This window comes from Poeciliopsis prolifica, unplaced genomic scaffold (genome assembly GCF_027474105.1).
Source record: "Poeciliopsis prolifica strain line A6 unplaced genomic scaffold, Auburn_PproV2 SCAFFOLD005, whole genome shotgun sequence".
Classification (NCBI taxonomy): domain Eukaryota; kingdom Metazoa; phylum Chordata; class Actinopteri; order Cyprinodontiformes; family Poeciliidae; genus Poeciliopsis; species Poeciliopsis prolifica.
Window position 1 is genome coordinate 12,325,001 of NW_026562380.1, and position 19,507 is coordinate 12,344,507.

Consider the following 19,507-nt stretch of genomic DNA (forward strand, 5'->3'; position numbering starts at 1 on the left):
ACTGGGTCACAGTATGAGATCAACTGTAAAACTACCATGCTATAAACCAAGGCAGAAATACAAAACATTTTGAGTAATGATAATCTATCTCAGAACCGCAGTTTCAGAAGCATGTGTGATGAGGAAACTTTGTAAAAATGCTGATCATAGTTTTCTGAACATTCTGTGACGTTCACTTGTAAAAATACTATTTTACATGGCCTATCTGCATACCGCTATTTAGAAGGTTACCTTTGATTAAGACAGGTTTTTCAATGTGACAAAAAGAAAAGATGTTAAACAAGTAGCTCTGTTTTGACAAATATTCTGGTGCAAAATATAAATTTTTAGTGTCATTTGTGAAGTACCTGTGCTACTGCATCAAAACATTTTGAATTTAAAAGTGTGGTAAAAAAAAAAAGGCAGCATAAATAAACTGCAATTGTACAGCAACTTTAAGAAACATTCATACTTTTAAATCTAATATATATATATTTTTTTTATTGTAGCCCTTTCAGGCAATTCTTTGTAGAACATTTTCCTCCAGTATGTTTAACACTAAAAATTTTGTGTTCTATGTGTTTTATTAAATCCCTCAGGGTGTTCGAATGTTAAATGCACCCATATGCCCCATATTAAGCAAATGTTGTGAATATTTAAATAAGTGTGAGTTCTTTGTTTCTGCTTTTAATAAATTAGCAAAAAACATATTTTTTCTCTCTGTCATAATTGGTGAGTAGAATTTTGAGTAAACACTTATTTTCAAATACAATTAGGAATAAAGCTGTAGTATAATAAAATATAAAAAAAAGTAAATCACTATTACAGTGCATACTTTCCAAAAGCACTGTAATAGTCAAATAAAAATCATTTAAGTTTTATAAAAATTGGGGCTATGAAGTCATCTCGAAGGTTTTGTAAGTTAAATTCTAGTAAAACAAATTAACATTTAGCCAGAAATGAACATTTTCTGAATCTTTCTGGAAAGTTGTCAAAATCAGTGTAGAAAGCACCTCATAAGGTGAAATAAATATGATTCATTTCAGTTGCTTGTCAGACTCATTGCTCTTGTAGCTGTAGTTATATGATGTAAAGAGAGCTGGATTACACCCTGGAGAAGCAACTCTACAACCATGACTTTACACTATAATATATAAACTTAGATATTTGTTTTTATTGAGAATGTAAATATGGATCCCCTTTGCTGTGAACTTTTCAGAAACAGACAGTAAAACAGCGATAGTGAATGTGTCACGCCTTCTCTCAGTATCACCCATTAGCTGTTGTATTACAAGGAGCCTTACACTGTTCACTGCCATCAACTTTGGTGGTCCCTTGGAAATTAATTTAGCTGCCTCAGTTGTCCCCGCTGGTTATGTTCAAAAAGAGTGCTGGAGCTACATGAAAGCAGCTGTATTCTTCGCATTTCTGAGATCGTTTCCTCTTCCTGTGATTTGTTATTCCTAAGCAGAAAGAAACAGCAGTCTGGAGGTGTGATGTTTAGATTACGTGGCTCCTTTTCTTTCCTCCACTGCCCAATTAGAAAGAAACAATATTTGAGGGGTGCCTTTTTAATGATATTTTAGTGGAGGCTGAGTAAGCAACAGGTTCTGTTTGAAGCCTGGTGTTAGAGAGCGCCGGATTACTGTGCAACAGTCTACTTCATTTTATTAATAGCCATATTGTAATACAGAACAGAGATGAATCATGCCTAAATTGTGAGCTGTGTAGAGAAAACTTCTGCCCACCGGCGTAATGTCAAGATGCCTCTCACGTTCCATTGAAACACGTTTATATTTCAAGATCTCTCTCTCTCTCTTTTGTCAAGAAATTGATTGATATGGAATTTGTGGAGACATGATTTGGTCCAACAGTGTCACTGCATACAGTGCATGCCTCAACACTTGTGTTGCTGGAGTGTGCAAGTCTGTGTGTAGATGAGATGGTTGCTTTTGAGCTGACGCAGTACATCACAATGATATTACAGCAGTAACACATTTATTGTCAAGTAGGGTGTCCAGTCAGCTATCTGAAGGATTCGTAGTCTTTGCATGCCCATACAGCTTCTGCTCTGATGTGCCTTTTCATGTTGTTTGGAAATGTATATTAGAATCTGCTTTAAAGTATGGAAAAAGAAAACAAATAAGGGGGATTGAAAGAATGGAGGCAAGATTGAGAAATGAAGTAAGTAAAATGAATAGAATGTAGGGATGAAAGGATGACTAAACCTAACTACTTTGAGGTTGAAAACCAATCTGAAAAATGATTGGTTGAGTTTCTTGAGGCAAAGCTCTCTTTGCTCACATCAATAAAACATAAACATGAATAAATGCACTGCTTTTGGCCTTCCAGGGTTCGTACTTAATTTCATGTATGCAAGTGAATGATTATATGCACGGAGAATTGTATTTACCTTGAAGGCACCAAATAATTCTGGGAGCCATTTTCTGTTTGTTTGATACCAGTGCTTATAAAATGGCAAGGCTGCAGCAGAAATTCATGCGGTTTTGTGCTAAATGCCACTTTAATAAACTCCACTAGCGTTACCAAAACACCATAGTCTGTAGGTCTTGTGCTTCAACATTTGCATGTCTGCAGTAGTCTCTCCCCACTGACTCAATCACAGTTGCTCATCCTATCCACAACGTTGAACACATGGGAACACAAAGTGATGTACGCACCTGGGGAGAAATCATCCAAACAGTCATCTGCCTCAATGTTTTACTCCCAGAGGTGGATCTTCACTGACCCAGACCCAGTGGGTCAGCATTTGTTAATGAGCCAGATAGAAAAAACATGTTGCTAACAGTGAAGACAGAATGTTTAGTGGCATTTACGGTGAGGGTGTCAAGAGGATTTTTGTCATCCAGTTTTGTCATGTAGGTGCAGCGGCCGTGAGGTAGGGAAGAGAAAACAACCAAAACAAAAAAGAAAGAAAGGTTTCATCAAACAATTTTTTGTGAACATTGTTCAGTTTCTTTTTGATAATTTTCTGGATTGATTATCCAGAAAATCACTATTAAGATATTTTCTGGATTGATATCTGAATCCAGAAAATCACCTCTGCTGTGAAAGCAAAATCCTGGCAAATTTGGAAATATCACACCCACAAGTGGGTGGAGACAAAGCATGGATGAGAGGAGAGGATAATGTCAACTTATCCACTTTGTTGTGATATTTATCTAAATCCTCTTGCAACTTTTTCATTTATTTCTTTGCTGTGTTGGAGACTTGCATCTCATCTCGACTGTGTCATGAGAAGAGCAGAGAGGTACACCTGGCTCCTGCCAAAACCAGTCAGTTCAACAGCAAACAGTTCACCAACAGTCAAAGCAGGTCCATCCCACCCTATTTCTACATTGCAAATGAAATGAATCACACATTTGTAAAGATGAAGAACACAATCATGCAATGCTCGTGTCACACTCCGCTTGCTATTACAAATTCTGACTCGTCACCAGGTGAGGCTGTGTGTCTGAATGAGAATAAGATGTTTTAAGAACACTCTTAGTTCTTAAAACACTCATAGGACTTCCTAAATTAGCAGCTGTGAACTTTCTGCCAAAGGTCAAACCGGATGTGATGTCATCAAGACTGCAGCCATCTCATCTGTAATTGATTTGCTTGTAATTAGTGTATATTTCAACTGTACTAATTTTGCTGAAGTGTGGAAAACAAAACAAAAATCTAATAATCTACAGGAAAAGGCAGCTGCACTTTAAAGAACTGAGAAAGGGATGTAAAAATAGGGTCTGGAAATGCCAATCAGCAGTGTTCAAACCCTTACCAAGAAGTGGAAAATGAGGGATTCTGTTGAAACTAAGTCCAGACACAAATGCCAGGAAAATTGTGAAATATCCAGAAATAACTTCAGATGACATGCAGTGCTCTCAGGAAAAAGCAGTGTACTAGCAGCATCAAGATACACAACAAGGAGGCACTTGACAAATGGGCTACACAAGTAGTTGCCAGAAGAAAGCCACTGCTGTGCCAAACATCACAGACACAAACATTTGGAGTGATGACACCAAAATACAACTTTATGGACACAACCACAAATGCTACATTTGGAGAGGAGTCAGACTGTCTATCAGAAAAGTACTTGATTCCTACTTTTAAATATGAAGGTGGATTGCTTATGTTTGAGAGATGTATGAGCAAAAAAGGTACATGGAAATTCCTCCTAATTGATAAAAAGACGTTATCACAAAACACTCAATAAAGATTCACTCTGAGTTTGGTGTGCTTAGACTTTCCATTGACTTTTCATTGGCAACAACAGGAGTATATATATTTATTTAGTTTGGTGAAGAAAGTTGCTTAATTGTTGTGCATCCCATTTTTACTCCCAAACAGGGGCAGAGCTATTGCAAACAATATTTTATTTAGTTTCATCCCTACAGCATGATGCTGCCATGACCGTGTTTTATAGTGGGGATGGTTTGTTCAGGGCATTTGATTTCCATCACAAATCGTAAGCGCCACACTGTCAAGCGGATCGACAAACTTCTCGTAGTGTAATTCAATTTTTACATTTACTTGTAAACTGCTATTTTCAGAAAGTGAACTATTTTGGAAATACATGAAAAAACACGTAAGACTGTTTTCATACATTTTTTTATCTGCTTGTGCTGACTCAGTTTAGAATTTGCAGCCTTTGTTCCCAATACAAAATAGTGAAAGTAAAAGCCTGTGATGGCCAACCCCATGGCCACACTCTAAAGTGGATAACTCTTTGTATGCAGAATTTATTCTCTCATACAAACACAACACTTTAGTTTCAATTAAAATATTTTTCACTTGATTTGGACACATATGTTCTATTTGCTAGCACGCACATTTAGTTAGCATTTGTATTTATATCAACATATAGTTAATTCTGTTTGCTTAAGATCAACTCGTATTTGTTTTTTTGTTTTTTTTTTCTTGCTGGGACTTGCATGTCATTTAGTTGCTAGACAAAAGATGGGGCCAGGGCTCAGAAGGCTAAAATGCTGATTGGACTGCATCACTAGTTCCTGCTGGCAGAGGAAATTTGTAGTTTCTTTGTTTAGTTAAGTTTTTGTATTCAAGTAAATATTAGTATTTAGAGTTTAATATTTTTGCTTTTTGTTTTAGGGTGTTTAGATTAGTCAAAGTTAGATGTACTGTTATTTGTTAGTAATTGTATACTGTTTAGTTTGCCTCACTGTGTCTCAATTGGTCTGATCAGTCAGTATGTAAAGCCCTGTGTGTCATTTCTTTTAGGTCATTTATGTTTGTTTGTGGAGCCAGTTTGTTTGCATTTTTGCCTGAGTTCAGTTTTGTTTCTTTGACATCTTTTTTGAGCTCAGACTATCTTTTTGTCATTTATAAATCTTTGGGTTAAAATAATTAAAAAAAATTCTAATAGTTCCTATGACTCCTCCTGTTTTTAACTCGGTCCATCACAAAGCCGTTTCTTTGGCGTGTACTGAGTTAGTACACTATGTTTGATTTCTTATAGTAAAGAAGAAACTGCCTCTTGTTTGACACTGATAAAATCAATTCCAGATTCAATTTGCCCTCCAGTATCATTATGTCCCATGACACTGAGTCAGTATTTGTATCAAAAAAAGAAGAACAGAGGAGACAAACGATCAACAGTTTGGCAGAGTTTTTCTCTTGTATTTATTTTTCAAAGCAGGTAATTAGACCCAGCATCACAGCCATTTAACTAAGTCTGTTCTCCAAATTGATTCGGACTACAGCGCTGGACCTTGCAGACACGGCGCATTTAGTTATGCAAATGCTTATCTCTCCGTGTGATTGGTTAATTAACCTGCAATGCAGATAGTCCCAGCAATGCATAGTGGCTGTTTGATGGCTAAATTGTGGGTCAATTGGGTTTTTAACATTTCCAAAGCAAACTTAGTGACGTGTCTTTTGTTCCTCTGAGTCTTTGCAGCTTTTCACAGTTTAATAACCTCTTTCATGGGTCCCCGTGGGGTTAATGTGTTTAAACTCACTGTAATTGAGCTTCTGACCTGTCTTTCATGGTTTCTGTTAAAAAAGGAAATCATCATATTATATCATGTTTTATACCCCTTGATTGTTATTATCCACCATCCCTTCTCATCGCTCTGCTCCAAACTGTCTATCCTGTCCATCCTTCTTGCCTGAGTTATAAGCATTCACATGGGAAGTCTTTTATAATGTTATTGGAGTGACAATAATGCATTTGCAGACCATTTTCCTTTACTGTCTCTTGCCTTAGCAGGCAATGTTTTTGTTTCCCCCCTAACCAACCACAGATATTATGTAAAAAGTGTGACAGCAGACTTAAGCTACCCAACATAAAATGTAATATTCAGTTACAAATTAGCCAATTTCAACAACATATTAGCAGAAACAAAGGGAACAAAAATTGAGGGAGGAGCCATTCAGCTATTAGCTCCATGTCTGCTTCCTGTTCACTGAGCAATTCATATTTTGTTATTTAATGGGTATCATTCTGCATGATATACAGACACAGCACTTGACACAACACATGGAGCTTTTTTTCTTTCACTTTCCCACAACCAATAGACTGATACATCATGACAAAATGACACATTCTTGTCATTGAGATAACCACTGCATGAGGCTGATACATATTGGTAAAGAAATGTGCCAAACATGTCCGATCCAAATGATTTTATTGGGTGTAGCGAGAAAATGTGTGCCAAAGAGGGAGTATAATTTCAATAATTTGAGTATAAATACCCCTTAAAGTTTTTCATATTTTGGTGTCTTGTAATCACAAAATTATGAACGGGATATAATGACCCATTATAGCCAGTAATTCTGATACTGATTTGTTTCAACAGTCTTTGAATGATCTAAAATAAGCCACTCTTGGGTAATTTTGAGGTTTGTCAGAGAGCATACGGCACACACGTAAAATGCTAAGTGTGGCAGAAAGTAACACCCAGAACACATTATCCCCTACTATGAATCATGGGAGGATTTTGTTAGTTAAGGACAGCCAATCAGATATAGCAGAAGAGAAGATGAATGGAGCAAAATACAGGCCTCCAAAATACTTGAGATGTTGGCAAAGAATCATTCTTTAGCAGAAAAAGTAGACGTGCAATCAGAGCTACAACTGACTGGTTTATTCATTCCTGTCATAGGAAGTCATAGATGCAAAGCTAATTATAGTCTATGACAACTTTTAAATATTACTGATCACAAGGACATGCCTTCAAATCTGACTGAGGTTGAGTTATCTTGCAAAGGAAGATTTGTAAAAATTTTAAATCTCTAAAGTGCAAATCCAACACAGCAAAAGGCAGCTTTGCAAAGTGTTGACAGAAAGAGGGCTGAAGTACAAATGTTCCCCACGCATTTAAGATGTATATATTTTAAAAAATTGAAAAGCTTGTAGAATTTTCCTTTAGCTTCATAGTTATGCTCAATTTTGAGTTGGCATATTTGAAAAAAATATGTTTGCAATGTAACAAAATGTGAAAAATCCATCTGCTTTTGCTGTTGTTGCAGGTGATCCTGATTTTGACTAAGCTGTATGACTTAACCATGGGGACCGTAACCGAGAGCTCGCTCTGGAGGTAGGCTTTCTTAAATTTAATCAAAGCTGTTTTATTTTTCAATATAAACATATACGGGTCAGGGCACCGGGCTTAAAAAAAAGAAACAAACAAACAAAAAAAGAAAAACAATAAGAATAATATATTCATGGAGAGCATAGCATACTGTAAGTATGATTTATAGTGCTCCCCCTCTCTAGGATATGAACAATCAAGTTGCAGTGGAAGCCACGGTGAAATATGTTTTAATAAAGCGTTCTGAAGTGGTTAAGATTGAACCATCCTCCTCCCTGTTTCCTGCAGCCCCATAAATAAGTCGAGTGAGACTGCAGGAGGCCTTTGGAGAAGACGCAACCTTCTGTCCATCATCAGCACAAAAACTTTTTTGAGAGGCTGTTTCTGAAAGATAAACCAGATGACTGATCTAGGAGCTGCTCTGTTTGTATCTGTGGTGCTTTTCCTCTGACCTAGAAACTTTCTGATTGACTTTTTGATTGATAGTCATCTGTAACCTTTTGTTTCAGCAGCAATTGACATGCAATCGCTGCAATATAGTCATAGCAATTTCATTCCGAATGTATTAAAGGGTGAGTTACAGTGCCCTGTCAGGTCATAAATAAGAATAGAATTCATTAAGGATTATACCACAAAGCCCAATACTGTCTCAGATATGCCTTCTCTCACCTCTCTACAAGCCTGCAGAGAATTCATTTCTTTCTGAAATACGCATGAAAAAAAAAGACCATCAGTCCGGCAAGCAAGAGCCTTGAATTAATATCTGTTTCTCCAGAGGCATATCTGCACCCACTCTGCTTACTCCCTTTGAAATTCCATATTGTATGTAGGAGGTATTCCATCATCAAGGTGGTTCCTTTAACAATGGCCTACAAGCAAATTAAAGTACCTGAGGGGGTCCATGGAGATCTCTTAGTAGGAGCATTAGAAAAGCAGTGATCTCCATGTTGTGAAAAGAAAAGAGTAAATTATTTCCCTGACAACACCATAAATGATTTATGTCTACAGCTTCTGGGCCTCTGCTTGTGGCAAAACGCAGCATGCAGATCAATGGGTGATATGCATGAGCTGGCGAAACACGCCTCGATTCCCATTATGTTTCCAGATGAAGCCTCACATTGTAATCACATCGTTTAAGAGTTCCTCAGTCAGAAACAGACAAGGAGCACTTAACGCTTAAATACAAATGTTTTTAGTGGTCGCCGTTTGTGCAAACAAATCCCAACAGGAACAGTTCAAGTTAATGCACAGACAATGATAGCAGACGGTGGGTTCCCATCCAATTATGCGGCGAAATTACATTTGGAGCCACCCAGGTAGAACTGAGAACATGGATTGGCAGTTTGTGGAGAGAAGAAATAGGAAGCCATGAGTGACAAAGCACATTTGCCCTTGCCACTGGAGTCACCTTAGCAAAGTGCAGTCATCTTTAAACACTATTTCATTCAAACAATCATATTTTAATTAAGGCCAACAACTGGCTCATACCTACATTCACATATTATGTTATCCTGAAAGATAAACAGTGAAAAGAGGAAACTGCAAACAATCTAAATTAACTGAATTTTGAGCTGATGCAGATTTAAACTAGTAGTAATTTGAGATAAATATTTCACACAGAAATCTGTCCAATAAAATTTAATATTTTTGAAAGGCTTATTTATTTTGCTACATACATTAAGTGAAAGATATAATATAGATCCATTATATAGACTGGTGTTTTTAAGCCTTTGCTTATGTTATTTATGATTTTCTTTTTGCAGCTCATGAAAATGTAACATTTAGGAATTAAATATTACATCAGTCCGATAAAAACATTTGTAATGTGGCCTTGATAAAAAAGCTTAATATCTGCTTAAATATTTATTTTCCAACTGGTACTGGTAATTTGACAAGCAATCCTCATAGCACATTTTTATTTATTGAATACAACTCTGTGAAGAGATTTGATAGAAAAATATACAACTACAATGGTGACCTTAACACATTGCTAAAATTCAGCTTTATTCAAGGCTTCATTTTCAATGCAGAAAGCTGAGTCATTGAAATCTTTTGGTATTCATAGTTTTTTGCATTGTCAGAGAATAAAGAGGATGTGACTTCCAATTTGTCCCAATTAGTGTTATCTCCTATGGCACAGTGTTAACAGATATAATTTTACAGATGCTAAATAAGTTCAATGCTTTTACATAATAAGAAGATCCAGCATTCTGGAAGCCGAGTTGTGGTTGTTTGAAACCAAATTAGATTTGAATTTCTTAATCTTTTTTCGCTAGCTGTTTTGTACAGTATAGTCCGTATTTCTTTTCAGTTTGCCCAAAGGTCTTCAAAAGGATTTATTTTGGAGGACTGGTTAATTTTGTGTCTGGGGAACAATTTATGTGTTGATTTGTTAGAAATCATTATCTTACTCTGAGACCCAGTTGACAACCCATTTTCAGTGTCCTGTCAGAAAACACCAGGTGTTTGTGCAAAATATGCTAGTGTTGCAAAGAGCTGATGAGGCTATTTACTCAAAGAAGGATTTCAGACAAAGGTCTTTGGAAAAGCAACCGGCACACACCATCATAAATTAAAACTGGGTTCTTTAAAACTGAGATTCTTTTGCTAAAATAAGAAAGGGTTTTCACATATCTTTAACAAGGGTGCCAGTACATAGCGTGGGCTATTCTTGCTCTTGCATACTCATGTCACATCAAAATGGCCTAATTGCTCGAAAACAGTCATGCTAATCTGGTTTACTGTTGTACCATTTTCCCAGCCACTTGGAGATAATTTTAAGTAATGCCTTAATTGGATGCTGATGTGATGGAAACTTAAAACATATCGGGATGAAAACAACAAATATATTGAAACAATAAAACTTTAAGCTGAAATGCATTAGTGTTCGGAAAGTTGAACCTTTGCTTATAATACATAACAAAAACCAACAGTCTCTATCTGGAAACATTACATCAAAATTCTGGGAAAGACACAGGCAACCATAAGGGGCGTATTGATCGAACAAAATAACAAATGATTTAACTACAATTATTTTCCTTCCATATATGAGACAATTCACAGTACAAACAACACAAACCATGACAATCCCCAACAATAGCCACAGAAGTGAATAAATGTTAAACTACAGTAGTCTCTGTCAAATCTGTTTTACACCTTAAAGCAACATGTTGCCTGAATGTCAGAAAATCTATCTCTAATTGCATGAGAAGCTCTGGAGAGATGTTCTTGTTAAGAAGAAAATTATTTGCAGTTAACTGGCTAAGCATGTTAAGCTGGACAGTCCTCTAATGGATGTAGTTTTTTTTTATTGTTATACAATGTTATTTCTGTTCAGATCCGCTGATTATGGCAGCACCTACACCAAACTCAATGATAAAGTGACCTCAAGGACCGTTTTAAGCTACCTGTATGTCTGTCCTACCAACAAGCAAAAGGTCAGCATTTCCTTCTGATGTTTACTTCTGTCAGCTGTTCCATAAGTCATTCTCAATAAATTAGAATATCATTAAATAGTTAAATAATTTTGGCATCTTCATCCAAAAAGTGATGATCATTCATGTAACTTTAAGTTCTTGCCACATTATTTTAAGCATTTGTTTCTGATAATTTTGTTGAACACACAATCTTCAGTTTCTCAGAAAATTTAGAAACTCATGGAAATAGATTTATGCACCAGAAATATTGCTGATTTAACAGTTGTCCAGAGAACGCTTATTAATGCTCTCCATAAGAAGGGTAAGCCACAAAAGGTCATTGCTAAAGAAGCTGGCTGTTCACTGAGTGCTATTCCCAAGTATATTTATAGAAAGTTTAGTTGAGGGAAAATAGTGTTAGAAAACTGCACACAAATTACAGGCATTACTGCAGCCTTGAGATGATTGTCAAGCAGAGCTCAGAGAGAAAGTTTTGGGAACATTGCCGAACTGGAGCGAATGCAGGTGAGTCAGTTTTCACTTTGTCATTAAAGGGTTTTTGTGAAAACAACAACATTTTGTTGATCATGATTGATTTGTAAAAAGGGTAAAACATCCAAGGGGGTGAGAAATTTTTCTAGGCACTGTAATTTTCTGAGAAATTGAATTTTTGGTTTTCAATAGCACTAATTATCAAAATGAATACAAATAAGCACTTGTCATATATTACTTTATAATTAAAAATATGATTGACTTGCACAATTACTTTTTAATTATAGAAAAAATATATATATTTATGGTGCTATCCTAACTTATTGAGATGCTCCTATACTATATCTTTGTTCCAAGTTTTGCTCAACCAATATGTCTGATGCTCTTTTACTCTTTTCTAACGCTTTACCCCTTGCCCGGCTGCCCGTACCATAGATATTGATGCTTAGTGACCCAGAAGTAGAGAGCGCTGTACTCATCAGCTCAGATGAAGGGGCAAGCTTCGAGAAGTTTCCCATTAACTTCAACGTCCTCAGCCTCCTCTTCCACCCTGCACAGGAGAACTGGATTCTGGCTTACAGTCATGACTACAAGGTACATCTGGAGAAATAAAACCACAGTGAGATGTTGCTTTTATTCTCATGTGTTGCTCATTATCATCAGCCTACTTTTAATGCGTGAAACAGTGGCTCGAAATGTTGTTTTGCAGCTCTACAGCTCAATGGACTTTGGGAAGAAATGGCAGCTTGTCCATGAAAACGTGATGCCAGGCAGATTCTACTGGTATGACTTCCTGTTTTGTCCTGTAATTGATCATTAACACAATTATGTAGTTGATTGCAAACAGATGAATTCAGTGATCTATGTAAAAAAAAAACCTTACAATCACAGGAGTCAGGACCAAAACCGATTACATCCCTGTCACGTAGGGCTGATATAATATTGTGCCGTCTTCTCTGGAGCACAAACACAACATGCTGTTTTTGTTGTTACCGTTTAGACGTCTTTTTACTGCGCAGGCACAAGGCGGTGAATATTGATGAGTCCGTTTAGAGGGTTGGTCATGGTATGAGTCCAGCCAACTGTGTTCTTGTTTTTATTCAAAAAAGAAAGGAGGTTGGTTGGAGGACACCCTCTCCACATGCGTAAACAGTCAGATGTTTCATAAATTAGTGGAGCATGGCGGGTATGGCACAGCCCGAAACAATGCATTATTTATGCTCTTGAACGCTATTCATTGACGCACATTATGTCAAAAAGTTATTTTTCAAATCTGTTGCAGCTGCCTGCAATTTCATAAGAATGCCCATTTGGCGTGGTTGGTATTTATGGGAGCAGTGGACGTTTTGTCACCTCCCTCCTCTTGTTGTTGCCCCTGTTGACGCTTTGGTAAATTGAGATTAGTTGCCATCGCTGAAGCTAATTTTACCCTGAGTGATTTACAGGAGATAAAATTCTATTGTTATCGGTTTCTGAGAACAACTGTGTCCATCTACTGCTGCTATGATCAACAAAGCTTTCTGTTCTTTTCTTCTAATTCTCATTTATCCTTCTCGTATCCACCAAACCCTATTTCTGTTTCCTTCCATTTCCTTCTGCTCTTCACATTTTCTCAAGGGCGGTAATGGGGCTGGACAGAGAATCAGATGTGGTCCACATCGAGACGCGCATCGCAAAAGGCCGTGAGTGCTGCACTTCAGTTCGCTGCTGTAGCAGGACCCGCAGGACCCCTTTGCCTCTCATTTAGAGAGAGGTCACGGGCAAGATGAGACCTGTTCTGCTGCTCAGATTGGTCCCTGAAGTCTCCTAGAGCTGAATAGGTGTCTTCTGGAAAAAAAAAAAAAAGCTCAGAGATTTAGCAGGTTGATAGATGTTTCCTCTCCTTAATCTATCCCTCGTGTTTCATCGGCTAAAGCTGAGCTCCTCTGTTTCTAAACATTGTTGCATATTTTGTCTAACCAATTAGAGGGAGTTTCCTGCCTCAGAGAAATATGCATAGTATTTCTGAGGGGAACAAATGGAGAGTCAAATTAGCATACAAACTCCTCTTGTCGTACACAATAACATCCCAAACTGTTTGTGATATGCCTGGCAAACGCTGAATATACACGCCTGGTCAGAACTTCAGAACTTCAAGAACATAATTCAGAATATGTTTAGATATAAGTGCAAATATAAATATAATTTTTTTTTAATGAAAATTTTCTTTAAAAATATAGGTGGACCAGTAAAGAGATTTGTGGTAATCCAGCAGCAGCAGACAAACACCGTGTTTTTTACATACAACGTGAACATTTTACACAAATAATGTGTAAAATGGTGAAATTTAATTGCACATAATCTGAATCCCCTAATACCACCAATCACCCAATTGTTTATCGCAAAATACCATCTTAGAGGAATAAAAATGCCGAGCCTGGGATGGATTAGACTTGTAGCAAAGAGATTCGTGGTCTGCAAAACTCCATGTTAATGTTCAAGATCTATTCCTCCTAATCGATTGTATGTCCATATTCATCCACCCAATATCAATTATTAAAAACCAGAACAAAACAATCTGTGGCCTTTGAGATATTTTGTTGCTGCAAATGCTTTATTTGAAAATGAAGCTCGTGTGTCTGTTCTCTAACACCAAAAGACATTGATGGACATTGTCTTAGTATATTGAGTGTTTCCTTTTCAGTTCATATGATATGAACTGAAAAGTCTCATATCATATGATATGAGACATCCAAGTTCATATATGAGACTTTTCTGAAAAGAAAATCTGTTTTTGCTTAGTTTTCTTACTTGTGTGTGCTGATGTGTCTGGGAGGAGAAAAAGACCTCTCCATTGATGATGTCTGTGGTGTCACAGAACAGCAATCAGGGAAAACAAAATGCCTTGTTCAATAAGGCATATCTACAGACACCACAAAAAAAACACATTTTATGATCACTTCGGTCAGGTGTTATTCTCACATTAAGAACTCCCCTGCTTCACAATACATAAGCAAAGAAAAGCTTGAGTCAGCATGAAGGTTAACACTCTTCGAAACACTCTCAAAATGTTTTTAGATGGCCAATAAGTCTGGTGGAAATGGCTAAAAAATGCATCACAATAGAAGCATTTATCAGTTGACATTGATAATTATTGATTACCTTTTTCCTTTATATATCCAATGTACTGCAAAGCTTGTGACATGACTTTTGTCTTTTATCCTCAATTTCCTCTAGAGCTGTTGTGCTCATTTTCTCCTTCAACTTCACCCTTTTATTTATTCTTAGTCAGTTACTTAGGACCTTACCTGTACTATGTGTATTCTGTGAACTGTGCAGACTCCAAGTGCTGTCTGCGGACAGTTGAAATTTCAGTCAAGCGTACCGATTTTCTGTAATGACAGATTCTTTCATTTATCACAATGGATACCTTCAAGTTCAGTGAGCTAGCTGAATGGTCCATCAGGTCAGCCAGCGCACAAATGCCAGTGCTGCAGAGAGCTGCAGTCATGCTACACCTCATTGTGACAGGTTGCTCTCAAAATGATCAAATCAGTATGCAAAATACTGCTTCCTGTGTCAGTCAGAGCATTTCAGAGTAGGTATACAGTCGTAAAAGCAGACCTTTTTCCGGATGTGTCCAGCTTTCGCTTCGAGTCCTGCCTGAGTCTAGTTTGAGGATGTATGGACCTCTGAGGAATGAAGTGTGTTGAGAACAACATGAAACCCTGCATGAGTTAAATCCGCTGCACTGTGCAGAGATGCACAATAAACGGGAGATTTAATTCAATGCTGCTAGTGTGGCTTTAGTAGCTCTTCCGTTTTGTGTCGAGTTTTTAACAAGGGGACATAGAAACTATTTTGGTTGGTCCAGTTTGAGTTTCTCAGATCCGTGCAGCCGTACACTTTAACTCTGTCTAAGTGGAAAAAGCATTTGATACGGTTCGATGCTTCGTAACTGGAAAATTAATACTAGAATTAATAATAAAATAATATAAAACTAGTGTGATGCGTGACTATGCAAAAGCTCCTCACCGGGCTGAACCTCCAAGAGGGTAGCACTGGTTCGTTAACCACTAACAGTCCAACCAACCGGAACCACATACATAAATTTTATCAGCGCAGACAGAACTGCCACTCAAAATTCTTTGTCCACAAATATAAATCATTCTCACTACTCGCTCAACCTATGAAGCTATGTGGGATTTGCGCTGAGGTGAACTTAAGACATCCAGCTCCTGCTGAGCACGAGGCAACGCGCAGAGGCGCCAGCGGTATGATTGGTCCGGCTTAATGCATAAACTATAAGCCTATCTTCTATAAACATATCTTTTTTAAGGAATAAATCTGCTCTGCCAGTGAAATGCTCAGAGCAACAGAGACGCTTGCAATCCGGCATAAAAAAAAAATAGCATCTTTTTATTTATAATTATTTTCCTAAAAACATAAACAAGAAAGGCTTGTAAAGCCTTGTAAACAAGAAATGCTTGTAAAGCATGCCGGCTGTCAGCCCTATAATATACTAGGCAAAACCCTGTTATGTTAAGCAACACCTTGTTGCTGGCGTAGCAAAGGGTAAGTGAGTTTGTTGATGCCACCAACCTTCTTCGCTGGCCGTTTAGCTGCCTACAAACCCAGAATGCCGTTTGATTCTGCATCCAAGTTCAGTGAAATGACAGCCAAAGTATTTTCTAATGATATCAATCATATATCTTTTATGATAGACATCGTTGTAGTTTTATGTCCGGTTAATGTCCAATGGATGCACAAAACAACTCTAAAACAACTTTTATTACACTTTCTAATCTTTGGTTATAGCTTAACTTTCAATCTCATCTTGAATTTTGTTTTTCTTTTTTCACATAATCTATACAGAGCTCATTTCTAAATATTTATGAGAATGTTTTTAATATTTGGCACATGTCAGCCAGCTACTGCCTGGGATAGTATTAGTAGTAACAAACCAAATTAGAAAAAAAGTAGGACTGAACTCAACTTAGATGAATTTATGAGCTAGTAAATTTAGAGTGGATTAAAATCATAGTACTGCCTAGCTCCCCCAGTGCATACAAAGCAGAGTCTAAATGTGAATGGTATTAATTTACTTCTTATTGATTTCCCTTTGCCCCCTTCAGGAGCTCAGTATGTGAAGTGCAGAGCCCAGAGATGCACAGAGGGCGACAGACAGTACCTCTTTCCTGGACACGTAGACACCAACTCCCTCGTTGTGCAGGACGAATATGTTTTCACCCAGGTTTGCATTGCAACAGATTTCTTGTCCTCAATCTCAATAGTTGCCTTCATCATTTTAGTTAAAGGTTACTATCTTGGTGAACTTTGATTTCTTTTTACCTACTTCTTTGTTTTTATTTTTGCTCCCTTGTGCAGCCAATTTACGCTTTTCCATCAAACCCCACATAATGGCTTTTCCCAACACACCTGTTCCCCGCCGGCCCAATATGTGTTTTGATTATTTTTTTTTTCTTTTCTCGTTCATGTCAGGGCACGCTTAGGCGTTTCAGTTTCTGCACAGACATAATCCAGTCTATACCAGGAAAAATATCTTTGTTCTCCATGAGCACATGGTGAAGGAATAATGAAAAGACAGGTCGCCGTTCTTATTATCATTCCCTCTGACTTTGACTCCAATTAGACAACCACAGTCAGGGTCATTATTAGAAATTTAATTTTCCAATGTCCTCCACTGTCATCGATTTCCTTCAACCGGTGAGTAATTTTCTATCATGGTGGTCAGACTTAATGCATTTGGTCATCCTTGTTTGACTCTGGGTAAGTTTCAGTGAAAGCTGTTAATCTTGGCTGTGTGTTTTCATTGCACATGGAAAATTACTTACGGATTGATATTTATTCCAGTCAAATATTTTATCATTTGATGTGTTGCTACAGACCTGACTGAAACTGAGAAGCGGTGAAAGAAATCACAGCATAAACTGTGATTCAATAAAATTCTGAAATTGCATTTAGCTGAGGTGAGATTGACCACTGAGACGGAGGCAGATGCGGGGAAGATGCTGGTGAATATAACTGGACAATCAGGGAGAGAGTGTCTGCACGGAGCTGCGGTGGCACAGATGACTTTCTTGTGACTTTCATTGCTTGGGGCAGTTGGATTTAACTTGACAAAGAGTAATGAGGTTATCGATTGGGGTACAACAAAATAAGCCGTCTTCAACACCTCCAAACTCTCTCGGGAGGGGAGGAACAGCCAAGTGCAACATCCTCAAAAATGTGGCCTGGGAAAATGCAGCTCATTGATTTTCGATAGATTATTCCATTAGAGCCCTAATGTAGTGTGTTCGGGGACAAACACCATCTTTCTAGTTGATTAGAAAATAAGCAATCAAGTACTGTTGGCCTGCATGTGGATGGGAGCAGCGGTAGCGCGTTAAGATATTCAAGATGCGCTGTAGATAAAGCCAACTCAATTTTGGACGGCTCGTCATTTTAGACTAATCAAGGTGGTAATATTAATTTCTGTTTTGCTTGTAATTTTTTTTCCCTTCCCAGCCTTCAACGCTGCGGCAAGCCGCATACACATGCAATTGTTTTATCAAATCAGTCATTCATTCTGAATTAATTTGCTTCCTTCAGGAGATGTTTCATTTCACAACAGTTACCTCCCAGATAAACAATTCTCTATAATTGTCTGGAATTTCAGGTGCATGAAGATTTTTAGATAATTATCAATTGTCTCATGTAATCAGGAAGCATTCTTAATGTCTAAATTTAACTGTGCAGCATAAAGACAACTATCAACATGCAACAATTGTCATAAAAACTACCATCACAGCTCTGAAGATAACTTGATGTAGCTGTTTGGAAATAGAAAAGGAGACAAGTAAATTGTACAAGCCAACAAGAAAAAAAAATAAAACGGTTGGGGAATTGATTGCAAGAGCTAAAACACCTTTCCAGGTGAAAAATAGAAAACTTACAAAAACAGAAAAAGGGTACCAAACCGGTATCAAGACACAAGCAGGTAACAGACATAATTATGGGAGGATCCAATAATGAACAATGGGAACCTATATACTGAGGCAGTGGTGGAAATGTCAAAACAATCAGAAGGTCTATTAACAGCTGAATGGAGAACAGCTGAGCTGAGGAAGAATGCAAGCTGAGGAGAATCAGGTAACAGTACACAGCTGTGGAAGGGAGCAAGCTGCCTGGCTGAGGAAAAGTGGAGAACTGAGACTCAACAAAACTTTATATAAAGGAAGAAAAAATTAACTTGTCCCACAGAACAAACTTCAGACTCCCAGAAAACAGAACACAGTAATAACGAAACTAAATACAAAGGAAATGAATATATTGGAAGACCTCTAAAGCAATAACAATGAAAGTAAAAATATGGCAAGACCTGATTGGGAATAATTAAGAACACAAACATAAAGATCAAAGTAAGTGCTCAAAGCACAAATAAAATCTAAAACTCAACACCCAAGGATAATAACAATTTTAGGTTAATAAGTGTATCAATAGCGCTCTTTTATTTATTTTTTCTTACATTGTCAAGCAGCTGAGTTTGTCTTTATTGGGATTTTTTGTAAGCATATCAGATGTTTTTAAACCAAGTCGCTGGTGACACGCAACAACAGGTGGGGGAGGGTTAATGTAAAGCTGCTTTGTTAGCACAATAGTAGCATATGCATTACCAAATAGAGTTTTAAACTAAATGCTGTCCAAATAAATAATCATAATTGGTACGTTAAAATGTTCATCTTCCTTTTTTCTATCCCACGTTTAATCTATTTATCCTCCCATCTAAAGATGCTTTCTCCCATAAGAATTGTTACATAATGTTTCTGACAGTTTCTTTCCTACAAAGGTAACCAAGTCAGGACGAGCCAGTTACTTTGTCTCCTACATGAGAGAATCCTTCAGGCAGATGAAATTACCAAAGTACTGTTTGCCGAAGGTAAGCAACAGATTTCCTGTCTTCCTTTTTTGTCACAATTTTAACCTTCACTTGTAGAGGACAAAACCATGCAACACATTTATGAAGAAATGTCACATTTGAAACAAGCTGATGACTTCTTTCTGGGTCGGTTTGATGTT

The 19,507-nt window shown here is 37.4% G+C and overlaps 1 protein-coding gene across 2 annotated transcripts in view; it reads left to right on the forward strand.

Moving 5' to 3' along the window:
* Nucleotides 1–19,507, forward strand: part of sorcs3b (sortilin related VPS10 domain containing receptor 3b) — a 60,411-nt gene that overhangs the window by 17,527 nt on the left and 23,377 nt on the right. For both annotated transcript variants that reach the window (XM_055029344.1, XM_055029346.1), the window contains exons 2-8: nt 7,480–7,547; nt 10,879–10,978; nt 11,885–12,043; nt 12,159–12,232; nt 13,067–13,131; nt 16,564–16,682; nt 19,278–19,367. In XM_055029344.1, the coding sequence (XP_054885319.1) occupies nt 7,480–7,547; nt 10,879–10,978; nt 11,885–12,043; nt 12,159–12,232; nt 13,067–13,131; nt 16,564–16,682; nt 19,278–19,367 (675 nt within the window). The remainder of the gene's footprint in view (nt 1–7,479; nt 7,548–10,878; nt 10,979–11,884; nt 12,044–12,158; nt 12,233–13,066; nt 13,132–16,563; nt 16,683–19,277; nt 19,368–19,507) is intronic.